This window comes from Panulirus ornatus, chromosome 7, assembly GCF_036320965.1.
Source record: "Panulirus ornatus isolate Po-2019 chromosome 7, ASM3632096v1, whole genome shotgun sequence".
NCBI lineage: Eukaryota > Metazoa > Arthropoda > Malacostraca > Decapoda > Palinuridae > Panulirus > Panulirus ornatus.
The window spans coordinates 47,948,274-47,968,123 of NC_092230.1; the positions used below are offsets into that span (position 1 = coordinate 47,948,274).

At 37.9% G+C, this 19,850-nt stretch overlaps 1 protein-coding gene across 4 annotated transcripts in view; it reads left to right on the forward strand.

Moving 5' to 3' along the window:
- LOC139749613 (monocarboxylate transporter 14-like) overlaps positions 1-19,850 on the forward strand; it is a 154,212-nt gene that overhangs the window by 107,825 nt on the left and 26,537 nt on the right. For all 4 annotated transcript variants that reach the window (XM_071663745.1, XM_071663743.1, XM_071663744.1 and 1 more), the window contains 6 exons: positions 5,200-5,343; positions 6,018-6,160; positions 11,825-12,013; positions 14,339-14,504; positions 14,741-14,903; positions 16,805-16,886. In XM_071663745.1, coding sequence (XP_071519846.1) covers positions 5,200-5,343; positions 6,018-6,160; positions 11,825-12,013; positions 14,339-14,504; positions 14,741-14,903; positions 16,805-16,886 — 887 coding nt within the window. The remainder of the gene's footprint in view (positions 1-5,199; positions 5,344-6,017; positions 6,161-11,824; positions 12,014-14,338; positions 14,505-14,740; positions 14,904-16,804; positions 16,887-19,850) is intronic.

Below are 19,850 nucleotides of genomic sequence, written 5' to 3' on the forward strand. Positions count from 1 at the left end.
TAATCTGTGGATCGTTCTTCAATTTGCGTCATTTCCTGCGAATCCAAGGTCTAATGTGTGTGCTCTGAGGGCAGAATGTACGTACTCTGGATGAAATTTCGCTGATCTTGTCAGAAACCTCAGGACAAACTGAACCAGCCTTCTGAAGAGATGATTAATGGCTGGTGATCAATTAAGCTCTCATTCTATGCCAGTCCGACAACCCTCATGGCCGTCTCAATCAATCATTTTCGTTTTGATTGGCTTGAAAAAAAAAAAAAAGACGTCGGAAACTACTTGGCAGATTGACTGAAGATTTTATTTTCAGAAATGATCTGTGCATGATCCTTCATCAGCTTATCCTTATTTCATGTCCATCCAGGGTCTAATGCAGCAGTCATAGGATAAAATGTTGTCTGGCTGAAATTTCAGAAGTCTTCTTGCTGGAAGCCACAAGCAGATTGAACCTTTTTTTTTTTTTTTTCATGCCAGTATGACGGCTATAGCCCGTCATTTGCTCTGATTGGCTGAAACTTAGAAAATGTTCAATCTTGCAGATTGAACGAAAACTTAGTAGTGATCTATGGATGATCCTTTATCATTTTTATTAATGCCTGCTCATCCAACATCATAACCGCCACAGGACAAAATGGTCTCAGACTAGCTAAACTTTAAAAAATACTTCGGCCTGAAGCCAATGCAGATTGAACCAAAACCATACAAAAATGGTTGATGGATGGTCCTTTTTTTAAAGTATTTTCATTTGAAGCCAATCTAACATCCAGTATGGCAGTTGGAACTTATTGATGATGGAAGCAATACAATTTATCAGATCCTTAGGTATGCACATAACCCCACATATTTAGATTTAACCCCACACATCTCCATGTACTAGCACAAATGCTTCTCACGAACACTAACATCCATTCAAATACTTCTTTAGACATGTAAATATTCACATTCACATGCATGGGCGTCACACATACCTGATGGCCTTTGGGCTTCATGTGGCCCATCACATCCTCCCATTTGACTAAGAGAGTATGAATGATTTCTGTTTAAACCAAGTCCAGAGGACTTTTTTTTTTTCATTGAAAAAGGTAAATATCATACAAAAGTATGTATGGGCCCAGAAAGTTATCTACTAATCAATTTCATGTCTGCATACATCTTTACTTCTACATATTTTTTGTATATTTAAAGATTTATATTATATATGGCCCACACTAAATACTGTACCATGAACTTTCTCAGTCCTGGAGGTAAATATACACTTGGTCTGTTGCACCCTGCATTCACTTTAACTCTGAAAAAGTTATTGGCTGATGATGTTTTGTCCATGATGATGACAGGAGTTCATTCATCCTTCTTAGATTTGCCTTTACATGAAAAATTTTGCATACACCAGCTCATGCAGAAGTACACGTACACATAGGTACAAAATATGTAATGGCAAAATGTTTATGCAGTCACCTAGACCTTTTATTTACAACATGTAGAATGTTAGCAATCTGTAGGTATGTCTAAGGTATGTGGTCAGAGGGAAGACATTTATGTCAAGTCATGTGTACTTAGATATCTATCTAAGTTTGAATGTTTATGGTAAACATACATGCATCTTTTCATTTCATACATGGCCATACTGTCATACTTTTAGAAATTTTGTCCTCAGAAATGGGAAGATTTTCAGATACTTTACCAGATTGAGGAGGTAACCTGTTCTCAAAGGTCAAGGCATGTGCTGAGTTTATCATTGCAGAGGAGATCTGATTGGCCTTGGCCTTCATTAGGGTTAATGTTCTGATCTTAGGTAGCTTTATGTATTTTCTATCACTTTTCTAAAGTAAGTTTTTAGTTTCTGATGTTAATTCCTTCATATAAGGTGGAGGGAATTGGGACATAGGCTGGTAAGAGGCCTTTCTGGATACTTTCTTGTAAGCAGTTGGAAATACCTTTGAGTGTGTTAAGATTATGATTATTATTATTATTATTATTATTATTATTATTATTATTATTATTATTGGTTTTGGTGCATTATACATGACAGCTAGAGACTGAATGTGAACGAATGTGGCTTTTGTTGTCTTTTCCTAGCGCAACCTCGCCCGCATGCGGGGGAGAGGGTTGTTATTTCATGTGTGGCGGGGTGGTGATGGGAATGAATAAGGGCAGACAGTATGAATTATGTACATGTGTATATATGTATATGTCTGTGTGTGTATATGTATGTATATGTTGAGATGTATAGGTATGTATATGTGCATGTGTGGATGTGTATGTATATACATGTGTATGTGGGTGGGTTGGGCCATTCTTTCGTCTGTTTCCTTGATTTACACTTTTTTTTTTTTTTTTTTTTTTTTTTTGTCACTGTCTCCCGCGTTTGCGAGGTAGCGCAAGGAAACAGACGAAAGAAATGGCCCAACCCCCCCCATACACATGTATATACATACGTCCACACACGCAAATATACATACCTACACAGCTTTCCATGGTTTACCCCAGACGCTTCACATGCCTTGATTCAATCCACTGACAGCACGTCAACCCCGGTATACCACATCGCTCCAATTCACTCTATTCCTTGCCCTCCTTTCACCCTCCTGCATGTTCAGGCCCCGATCACACAAAATCTTTTTCACTCCATCTTTCCACCTCCAATTTGGTCTCCCTCTTCTCCTCGTTCCCTCCACCTCCGACACATATATCCTCTTGGTCAATCTTTTCTCACTCATTCTCTCCATGTGCCCAAAACACTTCAAAACACCCTCTTCTGCTCTCTCAACCACGCTCTTTTTATTTCCACACATCTCTCTTACCCTTACGTTACTCACTCGATCAAACCACCTCACACCACACATTGTCCTCAAACATCTCATTTCCAGCACATCCATCCTCCTGCGCACAACTCTATCCATAGCCCACGCCTCGCAACCATACAACATTGTTGGAACCACTATTCCTTCAAACATACCCATTTTTGCTTTCCGAGATAATGTTCTCGACTTCCACACATTCTTCAAGGCCCCCAGAATTTTCGCCCCCTCCCCCACCCTATGATCCACTTCCGCTTCCATGGTTCCATCCGCTGCCAGATCCACTCCCAGATATCTAAAACACTTCACTTCCTCCAGTTTTTCTCCATTCAAACTCACCTCCCAATTGATTTGACCCTCAACCCTACTGTACCTAATAACCTTGCTCTTATTCACATTTACTCTTAACTTTCTTCTTCCACACACTTTACCAAACTCAGTCACCAGCTTCTGCAGTTTCTCACATGAATCAGCCACCAGCGCTGTATCATCAGCGAACAACAACTGACTCACTTCCCAAGCTCTCTCATCCCCAACAGACTTCATACTTGCCCCTCTTTCCAGGACTCTTGCATTTACCTCCCTAACAACCCCATCCATAAACAAATTAAACAACCATGGAGACATCACACACCCCTGCCGCAAACCTACATTCACTGAGAACCAATCACTTTCCTCTCTTCCTACACGTACACATGCCTTACATCCTCGATAAAAACTTTTCACTGCTTCTAACAACTTTCCTCCCACACCATATATTCTTAATACCTTCCACAGAGCATCTCTATCAACTCTATCATATGCCTTCTCCAGATCCATAAATGCTACATACAAATCCATTTGCTTTCCTAAGTATTTCTCACATACATTCTTCAAAGCAAACACCTGATCCACACATCCTCTACCACTTCTGAAACCACACTGCTCTTCCCCAATCTGATGCTCTGTACATGCCTTCACCCTCTCAATCAATACCCTCCCATATAATTTACCAGGAATACTCAACAAACTTATACCTCTGTAATTTGAGCACTCACTCTTATCCCCTTTGCCTTTGTACAATGGCACTATGCACGCATTCCGCCAATCCTCAGGCACCTCACCATGAGTCATACATACATTAAATAACCTTACCAACCAGTCAACAATACAGTCACCCCCTTTTTTAATAAATTCCACTGCAATACCATCCAAACCTGCTGCCTTGCTGGCTTTCATCTTCCGCAAAGCTTTCACTACCTCTTCTCTGTTTACCAAATCATTTTCCCTAACCCTCTCACTTTGCACACCACCTCGACCAAAACACCCTATATCTGCCACTCTATCATCAAACACATTCAACAAACCTTCAAAATACTCACTCCATCTCCTTCTCACATCACCACTACTTGTTATCACCTCCCCATTTGCGCCCTTCACTGAAGTTCCCATTTGCTCCCTTGTCTTATGCACTTTATTTACCTCCTTCCAGAACATCTTTTTATTCTCCCTAAAATTTAATGATACTCTCTCACCCCAACTCTCATTTGCCCTTTTTTTCACCTCTTGCACCTTTCTCTTGACCTCTTGTCTCTTTCTTTTATACATCTCCCACTCAATTGCATTTTTTCCCTGCAAAAATCATCCAAATGCCTCTCTCTTCTCTTTCACTAATACTCTTACTTCTTCATCCCACCACTCACTACCCTTTCTAATCAACCCACCTCCCACTCTTCTCATGCCACAAGCATCTTTTGCGCAATCCATCACTGATTCCCTAAATACATCCCATTCCTCCCCCACTCCCCTTGCTTCCATTGTTATCACCTTTTTCCATTCTGTACTCAGTCTCTCCTGGTACTTCCTCACACAGGTCTCCTTCTTAAGCTCACTTACTCTCGCCATCCTCTTCACCCCAACATTCACTCTTCTTTTCTGAAAACCCATACAAATCTTCACCTATTTTTCTAGAGGTAAACTGAATTATCGTGTTTGATTCTGGAAGTATATTTTTTCATTTAAAAAAAAAGGTGATAGTAGTTTAAGAAGTCATCTGGTATAAGAAGGTAGAATAAAGCATGATATGGAGAGGCAGAGAAAAGTCACTTGTATGAATTAACACATTTTGGTGTACATGTATGATTCTTACCAAATGAAAGCAGATGTGGCCAGTCACTATGTAGAAATGGCAAGGTTTTTTTTCTTAACCAGTCAGTTACAGTCATAGCTTTTGTTGACCACTTCAAATTTTTCGTACTACAATTTAACAAAAGATTCTCAAAAAGCACTGGATGCCTCTTCTCATTTAACTGAATAGTGGTGTATGAGGTTAGATGAGGCTAATTAAGTTAAAGTAGAGATGCATTTGTAGTTTGTCCATTTGTCCTAGATCTTATATCTTACAAATGTCATCACTACTCCTCAGGTCCAATTGCTGGAATGCTGGTTAACAAGTTTGGTTGCCGTGTTGTGACAATCATTGGGGCCCTCCTTGCTTCAATCGCTCTCTTTGTGTCCATTTGGGCCCCTAACGTGGAAACCTTGTATGTCACCATTGGTCTTGGTGCAGGTAAGTGTGTGAAGGCCCAGTCAGATTAGGGGTTGAGGCTGGCAGGATATGAAAATGCATACAGTTGAGAGCATTATCAAGTAAGGGCACAGATAGTTGAGGACCAAGCCAGAAAACTACAAACTTTAGAATGTCTAATTAGATACAGATGGGAAAGTGGTGCTCAGTTAAGGGTATAGACAGTTCAGAGCAGAAGCAATCACAACATGACTTGGTAGAGAAAGAATTAGTATAAGATAGAACATAGGGCTTTATCCCAGCCAAGATAATCTTGGCTATGCGTTCAGCGCAACACAAGGCTACTCGCCCAGTAAAGCAGTACCTTTCCCAGAGAAAGTCATGAAAGAAGTTGCATTAGGATTATGAAAATTTGGAGCTTTTATCTTTACTTTTCTCAGTTTTTTTCTTAAATCATTGACAAACATGTGCATGTGAATGACAATAAGAATAATAGGAATAAACATCAAACCATTTATACAACGAAGGGATTGTATGTTAATGTAATTTTATGACATAGAAATGTAGTAGTGAGTATGCATGAATATCTGGCAGCATATTTCCTAATGATTGTAGGATGAACATAAGAGACCATATATGTTAAACTGTAGAATGTGTTGGAATGGATGACAGAGGCTGTTTACAAATGAATAATTACTTTATAACTTGGTTCACAGGTCTTGGGTTTGGTCTGATATATTTACCAGCCATTGTGTGTGTCACTGGGTACTTTGAGAAGAGACGGTCATTTGCTACAGGTATTGCTGTTTGTGGCTCAGGAATTGGCACCTTTGCATTCTCCCCACTTGTTGAGTACTTGGTGAGTGCGACATGATTTACATGTTCATAAAATTATTTCAGCCATGAAGTGAATGTTGGTTTTGTGGATGATGTAATCCTTGTTGAGTTTATGTGTAAAGCACTGTATGATTTATTGTTGCTATAGTTGATCGACTTTTTTCAGATTTAAGAATTATATCTAGGAGAATGGGAAACCATTTACTTTTTTATACTAGTTTGTTGTGTCCTCCATAGTACCAGGAACAGATAAAGAAGGGACAGGTAAAGAAGATCCATATTAACTCATATCCACTCTTTATCTGTTATGTATAATCCACAAAAACCAGGGCTCTTATGCCCACTGCCAGAAATCTTAAGAAACTAAAAAATATCTTATAAAAGATATTGGATTGAGACACAGTTTTATGTTTACAGCCCATGCTGAACCTGTTAATACTTCCACAGATTAATTTTTGACTTCGTCTATCTATCTATCTGTATCTCTGATTCCTGTTCCCCATGGGAACTCCCATCAAGGGGGTAGCCACACCAAAAGAATCTCTACTTGTCTCTCTTCCATACATTCCCCCTCGCATACATCATTCCCTACATTCTTCAACCATTTCTCTACTTCCTCATGTCACAGGTGATCTACCTCTCACCCTTTTAATTGTACTTTCATACACTCTCCTTGTAAACTCCTCGTCTTGCATTCTTTCCACATGCCCAAACCACCTAGAGTGTTATGTTTCACCCACCGTGCTACTCCACAATTCATTCTCTTAGCATTATGTGCCATACCGCATCTCTCATACACCCCCTCATTTATTTCTTTATTCCATCTAATCATACCACATGCTCCTTTCAGGTACTTCATTTCCACAGCCTGGATTCGTGACTTCTGTGACTCATTCCATGTCCATGTTTCAACTGCATAGGCCAGGGATGGGAGTACTGTGCTTTCCCTTAATCCTTTCTTCACTACCACACTTACTCCTATATCCATCATTAACCTGTTGCATGACCTGGTGATTCTTCTACCTTGTATTGCTTTATCCCTTATTCACCTTCCATATCACCAAACTTACCCAAGATAGCTCCATAGCTCCTAAATACTTAAATCTTCCACCTCTTCTAGTCTTTCTTCCCCCATATCTATAACACAGTTTATTACACTTTATTCTTTCAGTTTAGTACACTTTTTTCTTTCACTCTATAGGTTTTTACAAAATCTAAGGTTTCACTGTTTCCATTACTTTATTTTCACTTGCACTTACCCTTAATCAGTTATACTTATGCACATCGTGAAAGATGCTTACAACCCTCAGCAGCTCCTGTTCACTCTCAGCAAACATTATTACATAACAGAAATCATTTTGCAAGGAAAATAATCCTTAGATTATATTTGTTATCAAAGTTTGGTGCTGCCTTTAAATGGATTTTTTTTTTTTTTACTTATTTTGATAGCTGTAGAGCTTGTCGCTAGAGAAATAGCAGAAATGAAATATTTATGTAATCATATCAGTTCTCCATAATGTATCAGCAGGAAATATGAGTAATTGGTTGACTATCATTTGGATGTAAGTTTGTATGAGTTTGAGTATTAGATATGTGTATGTACATTCTGGAACAGCTTGGTGGAATAAAGCTTTAAGAGATTTGGTTGATGAGGAAGAGAGAATTTGAATGGTAGAAGCTGAATCTTCAGAAGATGGTAATGAGCAGAGGGCAAGGAGTGTAGAACATAAAGTCTTGAATAAAAGATTGAAATATTTAGTACATATGGCAAAAAGGGAACTAAATGTGGATTTTGGGAAAAGATGATATAAAAATCTTGGAAAATAAAGAGGTGTTTAAGAAGGAATTCATTAGGTGCAAAAGATAGAACTAAATAAATGATGAGGGTGTACTGTACAAATCTGGGAGACTGTTTGTGACACAATGAAAATTATGAGATGTGAAGAGAGTGCTTCAAGGAATTGGTTGGGAATGATGTTACAACAGACATTGGTATTAGTACACTAGGGTTACGGGTCTGGATAGTGTTGAATAGGTGTGAGGGAGAGAAAGCTGTTACAACAGAGAAACTGAGGAAAGGATCAATATGTATAAGAAATTGTGGAGCTGGGAATTCACATGGAGTGGTGAAAAATAATAGAAAGTGAGATGGAACTGTGATGGAATGAATCTTGGGAAGTGTCTGTGGTAGCATAGGAAAATGATTACATACCTGAAGATGTGGAAACAGTGATATTCATAGTGATATCTATCTCTCTATCTGTGTGTGAAAACAGTGATAATACACTATATGAAGGTAACTGTAGAAGTAGTAGTGCAGTAACAGTAGTTGGTGGGAACATTAGGTATATTTTTTTTATTTTTTATTATACTTTGTCGCTGTCTCCCGCGTTTGCGAGGTAGCGCAAGGAAACAGACAAAAGAAATGGCCCAACCCCCCCCCCATACACATGTATATACATACGTCCACACACGCAAATATACATACCTACACAGCTTTCCATGGTTTACCCCAGACGCTTCACATGCCTTGATTCAATCCACTGACATCACGTCAACCCCGGTATACCACATCGCTCCAATTCACTGTATTCCTTGCCCTCCTTTCACCCTCCTGCATGTTCAGGCCCCGATCACACAAAATCTTTTTCACTCCATCTTTCCACCTCCAATTTGGTCTCCCTCTTCTCCTCGTTCCCTCCACCTCCGACACATATATCCTCTTGGTCAATCTTTTCTCACTCATTCTCTCCATGTGCCCAAAACACTTCAAAACACCCTCTTCTGCTCTCTCAACCACGCTCTTTTTATTTCCACACATCTCTCTTACCCTTACGTTACTCACTCGATCAAACCACCTCACACCACACATTGTCCTCAAACATCTCATTTCCAGCACATCCATCCTCCTGCGCACAACTCTATCCATAGCCCACGCCTCGCAACCATACAACATTGTTGGAACCACTATTCCTTCAAACATACCCATTTTTGCTTTCCGAGATAATGTTCTCGACTTCCACACATTCTTCAAGGCCCCCAGAATTTTCGCCCCCTCCCCCACCCTATGATCCACTTCCGCTTCCATGGTTCCATCCGCTGCCAGATCCACTCCCAGATATCTAAAACACTTCACTTCCTCCAGTTTTTCTCCATTCAAACTCACCTCCCAATTGACTTGACCCTCAACCCTACTGTACCTAATAACCTTGCTCTTATTCACATTTACTCTTAACTTTCTTCTTCCACACACTTTACCAAACTCAGTCACCAGCTTCTGCAGTTTCTCACATGAATCAGCCACCAGCGCTGTATCATCAGCATTAGAGTTGCCCTCTGCCTGTGGCCTGTTAAGGCAATAATGGCTAAGAAGTAGCACTGCAGTTCACCAGTTATGAAGACTCCTTTGCCTTGGCCACCTCCTAGAGGGAGTTGCCAAAGAGGATGGACATGAGAGACATAGGTTGATGAGTAAGGTAACTGTAATAAAAGGGATTATAAGGATTACAGGAGTAAAAGAATAGTTGGAAATGTATATGGTAGGATTGTGATGGCTTTAGGTAAACAGTTTACTGAACCCCCGTTAGGAGAAAGTTGAGGTGAACTTGGAAGGGGAAAATGATGTGCAGACGAGATTTTTTTTTGCATTCAGGCATATGGTTTAGAATTTTCTGATGAAAAAGATAATATTTCGAAAAAACATTTTGAAATGTTGACAGGAAAGGATTGAAAGGTTTTGACCCTTTGTAGAAGACTTCTAAATAGTGTTCAGAGCTAAGACTGTAGAAGTACTGTTTATGTTAGAGTAATTGATATTAGAAGTAGACGTGGGAGTATGTCAGGGACACTTATTGTCAACATGGTTGTTGGGTTTATTCTGTACATGGGACATAATGAGGTGATTACATTGAGCAGCTGAACCATGGTGCAGCAGTGGAAGCTACCATAGTTACTGTATGCAGATAATATTTTTCTGTGAAGTGAATTGAAGGTGGAATTAGACAGAATGATAAATCAGTTTGATAATATTTGTTTGAAGGATGTGAGGAGTAAATGTAAGAAGAGACAGAATGATAAATCACTTTGATAATATTTGTTTGAAGGATGTTGGGAGTTAATGTAAGAAGACTATTTTTCTTTTAAAGAGATGGGCTATCACAGTTTGATTAGTTTGAATGAAGAGAAATTGAAAGTTATGAAGAAAGAGATTGTGTTTAGGAGTGATAATCAGTTAGGTTGATAGTTAGAAAATTGAAATTAGAAATATAATCACCCAAGGGATTAAGATTGAAGATGCACTGAAATTTTTGGTGAATGAAAAGAGTTTTGATTTTATGTACCATAGACAGTGCTAAAAGCCTACTTAAAAGGGTGCTCGTCCCAACTGTAATGTAAAGATGTGATACCTAAGGTTTCCTAGGTTTACATGTTGAAAAAAGAATGAGTTGTAGAGTTAAATGACTTAATTTACAGTAATGAGAATCAAATATATATGTAGAATAAAGAATAGAAATTTTACAGATGAGTGGCAGTTGTTACATCATAAAGATAAGTGGTAGTATGGTTGAAATTACAAGGAAAATAATGAAAAATAAGAAAAAAGGACATGCAATTAGAGAATAGTTAAGGGGCATAGATATTTTGTGAAAATATCTGAGGATAGTTTTCTGATCATGTGCAGTGTAAGCATTCTTTATGTAAGGATGGAAGTGGGAATGGAAATGTCATTTTACCTTGAATAAGTTAGTCTGCACAGTGAGAAATTAAGAGGTCTTTATATTAGTGTTGAAACCCATGCTCATTTAAATGCACTAGAGCATTATTTCCCCAGCTAGATTTACCCAATGATCCCTGTGTCGGAGACTTTGTTTGCTGCAACCCCCATGTCTGTGTCTTTGTTCACCATGACCCCCTATTATTCCTACAGGCATAAACAAAGGCATGGGATTTAGCCTTATCCACAAGTGAATATGAAAAGGGTTAAAAAAGAAACTGGAATCAGGAATCTGGACCATTTTTACTTCCTTTTTACCCACATATCCTCATTCCTGATATAGTTCCACTCTCAAGCAGTATTTTTCTGTTAGACAGCTAGCAGCCACCTGGTTAACCCTTTTGTGACTTCCAGGAGGGTTGTGACCCACTGTTTGAGAGATGCTGTGCGAAAGGAATACTGCATGTAAATTGTGTGTACATGTTTCACTCCATGTAAATAGATATGGCATTAAACATACTATATAGGTAGGCACTTGCATATGTGTATCTATCTGTTTATAATGAGCTGCTTCTTTAATAAGTACAAGGTGTTATTTGCACATTAGCTTACATTCTAGTTTCAAATCTGACATTAGTAGTCATTGTACTTCTTGGTGAATTGTACATATGTAAGGCTTATAATTCCTTTCTGTTGTAAGGCAGAATTGAATAGTAATGTGTCTAACTCACAAGATAATTGATATTGCTTATTTAGAATACTTTTTAATTATTTTTCTGTTGCTCTGATGCGGTTGTAATGACTGTTCATTTAATTTTGGAAACCTTGTAACTTTTCATCTTGAATATGATTTTTTGATATTTGTGTATATACATGTTTCTGAAAATCTTTGTTGTATGATACTAATGGATGCAATCATTTAGTTATACATTTTAGAATTTGTATTGAGAAATTACCTGTACTACCTCACAGGTGAATGAACTTAGCTGGCAGAACTCTTTGATCGTCATCTCTGGAATCACACTCAACTGTGTGGTGTTTGGAGCAATGTTCAGGCCATTGGAGGACAACACGATAGTAAAGAATGATGACATTGATGTAGAGGAACCAGAAACTCCAGAGGCACTACCTCTTAGTGACTTACAGCTTCCCAGAATAAAGGTGAAGCTTTTCTTTCAAGGTCTTTTGATTCCACATTTGCTCTACATATTATACCTAGCTGCTACCATTGTTAACCAGGATGATTTTTTTTTGATTCATTTTTTACTTGCATACATAACATAAAGATTATTGGTATTAACAACCCCAGTACTCCTTTTATAGGGGTACCTGTAGCTAAGAGGCTGCATTCTATTAGGAGCAAGAATGTCCAAAGTGAGACATGCACTCTTTTCTGTTCATTGATGAAGACAGCTTTAGGGAAGGTGACTTCTCTCTTGCAGTGCAACCACTTGCAGGCAAACTCTGATAATACCTATATTGTTATTATTATTATTTTTTATATTCCTTATTGACCTTTCCTGCATTAGCAGGTTAGCACCAGGAACAGACGAAGAAAGACCTAATTTGCTAACATTCATTCTCTAGCTGTAATGTGCAGTGCACTGAAACAACAGATACCTATCCACAACCAGCCTCCACAAACCTGTCCATGGTTTATCCCTGCCACTTCACATGCCATGGTTTAATCCATTCCGTCCATTACTATTATCAGTAATACAATACGTAACCTCAGGATTCCTCTCTTGGAATATTTATATCTTTGAGGTTGCACTACAATCAGAAGCAGGGAAATGATGGACTCCCTCGGATTATACAGCCTTACTTAAGGGTTGACATTGTGCCTAATCTGTTTCCAAAGAATTGTTAAATGAGCAAACTATTTGCTGACAGATATAAGAATCATTTTCAAGTATATAACTGAAACTGGATTATGCCTCACAAGTGTGGGCACTGCACTGAAAGAAGCAAACACAAGGATCCAGTGGAGAGGGTCCAGAAAAGTGCAGCTAAGATGATACCTGAATTAAGAGGGCTGAACTATAATGAGTAGCGTAGGGCTGTCCACCATGGAGGTGATGAGAGACAGGAAAGAGTAAATGATAGTTTTTAAGTTTCTAAATTAGCTGGACAGTATTGACAATGAACAGTTCTTCAAGGTTTGCAGTACCAGAGTAACCAGAACCCATGACAAAAAGCAAGGCAAAAAGTTAGTTAGAAAGGATGTTAAAAAGTTCTGGTTTAGTGTTGGGGTGGTGGATGGTTGGAATAAACTAACCAAGGAGAAAGTTTACTGTGGTTTAAAAGGCTGTATGATGGCATAGAAAGTTCAGGGGATGGAGCCCCATGAGTGAAGAATTCTCTTCCTGCACTGTAAGAGTAGGTAAAGAGATAGGTAAAAGTAAACTCCCAGCTCATCTTGCTCTGCTAATGCTAATATTACCCAATACATTTTATTGAATTACATATTTGGAAATGAAGTAGTTGATTGATAAGTAAGATATTCAGTTAAAAAGGTAAACAGATAGATTTATACTGTCTTAACTAATAGAAAGCAAATAACAGATTTCCTAGCTGTGGAGGTTTTTAGTGGACAACTTGGAGGCAATATATACATAGTACATATTGAGATAGTTATTTTTTTCAGGAATATAAAGATAGTTTACAATGTGACGACCAAAAATCTGGTTTTGTAGAAATACCCAACAGTCTATTAGAAGTATTATGGAAAATTTACCCAACTATTATGGGCATTTCATGAAGGTAACTGCCATTTCAAGGGCAGATATAGTTTCCCTTACCCAGAAATGTACAAGTCATCATTAAAATTATTTCTTTGGCACATACTGTCTGTCTTATCATATGGTAAGGACAACATGTTACAGACTTTAAGGTGAACTACAAAACGTGATGAATAACCATCAAAAAGAAACAATGTAAATCCTAGACAATTTTAAGCACATACATGGAAAGAAAAGGAGAAAGAAGCTAACAGTCTGAGAAGGAATGACTCTCATTACCTTGTTTAAGGAGGTTAGAGGTCCTGAAAGTTTGAATTATAACCATTCTTGGATTAAGTCATTATGACAGACTGAACAGGGTTTAGTATCAGAAAACGTTTTTGGTAATTTCTCCTGTTAATGTAGCTTATATAAGTAAGAGAACACTTCATGTTTGCCAACATACAAGGTTGTAAATCATACACATATGAAAATATCTTTCATAAATGGTTTACTGACTGAGGTGAATATTGTGTAAATATTGTGTATGGAACCTTCAGTGTACAGTAAAAAGACCTAGACAGGCATGGAGAATATGGAATAGAAGTATGGCAAAGGAGGAAAAGATTCAGAAATTGAGATACAGGAATGACAAAATTGATTTCAGTGTATATGACAGATGATTCAGTTTCACTTTTTTATTATATGATAATCAGAAATATAGGGTAAAAATTTTAAAGACATGCATTTATCATACACTTTTCAGATCACAGGAGATGAACTGAAGAAGAATTTCAGTGATGCAAACTTGGTCCGTCAAAGTCACAACTCTGACAGCATCCAGCGGATCAGTTCACATGGCAACATTATCCCTTTGCTGCAAAGCTTGAAGAACACAGATGATGCAGCCAGGATGGCCCATTCACAGCCATGTAAGTCTTTCATTCTAAAAAATTTATTGGTGGTTATTAACTGCAGTCTTAAAAAAGCTCAACACTATGTTGAAAGAGCATTAGACATATTATTTAACAATTAGTAATGCCTTCTTATAACTACAATAACCTTCATTCAGGTGTATAGTCATCCTGAAATATGGCTCATACTACATGATTATAGATCAGTAAATGAATAGGTGTGTACTATGTAAATGGATGTTCATTTCTTTCAGTACTGCCAGCATCAGAAAAACATGGACACTTAATTGGACTGGGAGGTGGACGGCTACCATCAAGCAAGACTGGTAGCCTCCCATCTTCTCACCATGGCTCTGGCCTGTTGTACCGAAAAGATATCTTTTACCGAGGGTCTCTTCTTAACATTCCTGCATACAAGTGAGTTGAGTGTATTACATGAGTAATAAGTTAACTGTATTTTTTGGTTACAGTGATTTAATAGTATCATATGAGTTGGTGTCATATTTTTTAAAAAGTCAAAATATGTGAGTTTTCCTACCATCAGAGATATAATGTGCAGTCAAAAGGTTCCAAGGCTGAGATGTTCATGGTACCATTCATAATGAATTTGTTCGAGATGGTCTGACAGTAAAACTGACCTTTTATAAAAAGGTTCTGATACATTTCCTTTCATGTACCTTTCCGTATTCATAGCCTCTTTCTCATTGTTTTCACTTAGTGCCCTTAGTGTTTCTGTGCCATGAATTTAAATTTTATTAGTTTCCCATCAAGTCCCTATTAAAATTTGTTGGTCATTCTATCCGAAATGTTTTATACATTCTTTTTGAATAGGTAGCTATGAATCCTGCTGTTTGTATCAAATTTATTTTCCTCTATTAGACTTTGTTTACCTTGTATCCTTAAATCATGAATATGAGTTAAATCATAAATAAGCAGTTTCATATAGAGTTTAAGCAATTTGATGAGAATCATTTTAAACAGTCAAATGAGAATTATGGCTTCATATTAAAATTAGTTTAGTATAATATCATTTGAAAATATGACAGTAGTTTGTGATACTGAATGACATGAAAATACATAGAGGTAGAGGATAAATATTTTTGTTGTCTGTTAAGGTTAAGATGTACATCAGGATAGAAATGTAAAGTTTTTAAGAGACTAGGTAACATAGTTCAGCAGGAATATGATTGGTGAATGAATGGAATAGAATGAATGAGGAATAGATAGTTAATGCTGACAGCATACATGGATTTAAAAGTATGATAGTAAAGAATGTTAAAGACATAGGGCCTCTTGAGTGTAAAACTCCCTCCCCATACAGTACAAATACGTAATTACAGTATTAGAATATCATGACATAGGTGTGAGGAAGGTTGATTGTAATAAAATGGTAAGAGAGTGTTGTGGTAATAAGGAGTGTGGTTGAGAGAGCTGAAGATGGTTTGTTTGCTGAAATGATTTAGACATGTGGAGAGAGCGAATGAGGAGAGGTTGACTAGGAGGATATGTGTCAGAAGTGGAGGTGACAAGAACAGGGAGATTAAATTTGAGATGGAAAGATAGAATGGAAAAGATTTTAAGAGCTTGGGGCCTGAATATGTGGGAGAGTAAAAGTTGTGTACAGGATAGAGTGAATTAGAGCATTATGGAATGCAGTAGGTGACATGCTGTCGGGGAACTGAGCCAGGGCATATGAAGCAGCTTGGGGAAACCACAGAAAGGTCTGTTGGACCAGGTTGTAGATAGGGGGCTTTGGCTTCGGTGCATTACACATGACGACTAGAGAATGGATGCAGTTGCAGGTTGTAGATAGGGGGCTTTGGCTTCGGTGCATTACACATGACGACTAGAGAATGGATGCAGTTGAATTAAGCTTTTTTCAGTTCCTGGCACAACCCCACTAAAGTGGGAAACAGCAAACAAACATGAAAAAGTTAAGAGTATGTTACTTTTACTTCTGTTTGGTTGACCTTGTGGAAAATGCTTTTATTTTACCAGAGCTCAAACTGATATAATTATAAAGTCAGAGTGTCATATATTGATGCCTGCACCACTAGAGCATTATGTAGTAGGAATATTCACATAGTTGTAATGCAAGTTAAAAGATTAGATATGTAAAGGGACCAATTTAGCATAATTCAATAAATATCACAGTGCTTAAGGTAAAATTATGTCACTTTTTATCAGTTTTAATGAAACTTGGAAAAACTGCCTTTGTTTTGTCTGAGGTTTCTTAGTTATAACCTTAAAATCAGAGTTTAGAAATTGCTGCCTGCTGGAACAGAGGAACTTATACTAATTCCTGAATACTTATTCAGGCAGGACCCTGGAAGCTACAGAGCATCCATGGCTTGTCTACCAGACACCGAAGAAACACCCAGTGAACTGGAGAATGCAAAGGTATGATTAAGCTCTATTTTTTATTAGATATAGAAGAGGAGTGGATGCAGTGTTTTAAATGGGGATAGGCCGCTGGAAACTATTAAAGCTGATACTTGAATTGGAGTTAAATGAAATATTCATTATTTTAATCAAGCAATTCAAACAGAAACAGGCCACATGGTGCTCAATAAAGTTGTTTGTAATATTAGAAGAGTTCAGAGATTAGTGTGGTAAGAGTAGAAAAGCATACAGATGATTTAAAGAAAAATACAGTATACTTCCCATTGAACAGCACCCTCAGGACCTTGATGGTGCTAGTTGAATAAATGTTCCAGACATGAGAGAGATTAAAAACTGGCTATGGAAAATACAGAAAAATAAGAGGTGTTTGTTTACAATAGAATAGGAAAATTATGCATTGCTTTACATAAAAATGTACAGGAGCTCCTCAATAGACATATTATTTGCATTTCAGGAAAGTTTTACTCTGAGTGAAACTACTTTAAAGAAAGCCAGTTTTACTTTAGACTGAATGTATTATATACTTTCATAGGAATATTTTTAGACATATTTTCTCAGTGACAGCTGCATAGTGAGCCAGCACTTCAGTGTTTGTCAAGTTGCATTCCTCTAATCCAGATGGCTGTCTTTTCTTTCTTCCTCACCTACACATGGACTGCTGGCATTCTGACCACAAACGTACAATCTCTCCTTGTTATTCATAACACTTGACAGTAATTAACTCACACATCTCACTCTTCATAAGTCTAGATTTTCTTAGGGTGAACACAATGCAGTAGCCCTGCCTTTTGGTGAAATGGTAGGAGCAGTAGATAAAAGTAGTAGGTATGAACATTTAGACAGGAACATTAGGCAGTAGTTGCTAGGAGAATTAGGTAGAAATAGTCAGTAGAAACATTAGGTAGGAGCCTCTGCAAACACTACATTGGAGTTGCATTCTGCCAGTGGCCTGTTAAGGTTGAGACACTAAAGGATATGAAGTGGCATGGGAGTTCACTAGATATGGAAACTCTTTTGCCAAGACCACCCCCTTGAGGGAGTTCCAATTGGAAAAGGCATCAGAGATGTAGATAGATAGTCATGAATAGATAAATCACTTTACATTTATCAATAGGACTTCATCTACGATGATGTTGCGTAAACACATATAGTTTCAAGTCAACACTCGAAGAGTGAAGGAGTGTGGAAGTACCGCTGTGTCATTGTTGTTTACTTACACCTAACCCCAGATGCATGAACAGGCAGATATCATGTAAATGGCACAACATTTGCACTCATAAGTTATACAAGAACTTGAGCATTGTTATGTATGTTTAATTCAGGAAATGCCTGTTTGTTGATCTCTTTATTCTACAATATATGAAAAAACTTATGGTGAACACTAATGTTAATCAAAATACAATATTGTACAGTGTTATGAAAATGTTGAGCATTGATGATATTATGATTTCAGAGTTTTGTTATGATAACTTCTTGGAGAAATTTTGTTAATGTGTTTAGGGCATTTTGGATATTATGAATCTAAACAAATTGTTTGTGTAATTTCCTGTTTGCACTGTATGGGGAGGGAGTTTTTAAGTGATCTGGGAATACACTTGTATTTGTAATGCATCTTATAGTGAGAAATTTAGGTATGGGGAAGAGTATAGAACATATCCTAAATGGTATTATGTTATAACAAGTCATGAGGGAGAGGTAAGTAACATCATCCAGTTGCTATCCTAGAATGGGATTTCATAGGAATTATTACATTATTATTATTAGTTTCATGAATTTAGTAAAATCAGGCCTCCCTGTACAGATAGATTGTTAAATGATTAAACAGGAAACAATGAATGGTGCCATTGTGTGGGGTTCTTATCTGCATGAGGATTTTTTTTGGGGGGTATCTGTATGGGGGAAAATTGAATAGTGCTATTGTTGTGGTAGAGGATGTGTGGATCAGGTGTTTGCTTTGAAGAATGTATGTGAGAAATACTTAGAAAAGCAAATGGATTTGTATGTAGCATTTATGGATCTGGAGAAGGCATATGATATAGTTGATAGAGATGCTCTGTGGAAGGTACTAAGAATATATGGTGTGGGAGGCAAGTTGTTAGAAGCAGTGAAAAGTTTTTATTGAGGATGTAAGGCATGTGTATGTGTAGGAAGAGAGGAAAGTGATTGGTTCTCAGTGAATGTAGGTTTGCGGCAGGGGTGTGTGATGTCTCCATGGTTGTTTAATTTGTTTATGGATGGGGTTGTTAGGGAGGTGAATGCAAGAGTTTTGGAAAGAGGGGCAAGTATGCAGTCTGTTGGGGATAAGAGAGCTTGGAAAGTGAGTCAGTTGTTGTTTGCTGATGATACAGCGCTGGTGGCTGATTCATGTGAGAAACTGCAGAAGGTGGTGACTGAGTTTGGTAAAGTGTGTGAAAGAAGAAAGTTGAGAGTAAATGTGAATAAGAGCAAGGTTATTAGGTACAGTAGGGTTGAGGATCACGTCAATTGGGAGGTAAGTTTGAGTGGAGAAAAACTGGAGGAAGTGAAGTGTTTTAGATATCTGCGAATGGATCTGGCAGTGATGGAACCATGGAAGTGGAAGTGAATCATAGGGTGGGGGAGGGGGCGAAAATCCTGGGAGCCTTGAAGAATGTGTGGAAGTCGAGAACATTATCTCGGAAAGCAAAAATGGGTATGTTTGAAGGAATAGTGGTTCCAACAATGTTGTATGGTTGCGAGGCGTGGGCTATGGATAGAGTTGTGCACAGGAGGGGGGATGTGCTGGAAATGAGATGTTTGAGGACAATATGTGGTGTGAGGTGGTTTGATCGAGTAAGTAATATAAGGGTAAGAGAGAGGTGTGGAAATAAAAAGAGCGTGGTTGAGAGAGCAGAAGAGGGTGTTTTGAAATGGTTTGGGCACATGGAGAGAATGAGTGAGGAAAGATTGACCAAGAGGATATATGTGTCGGAGGTGGAGGGA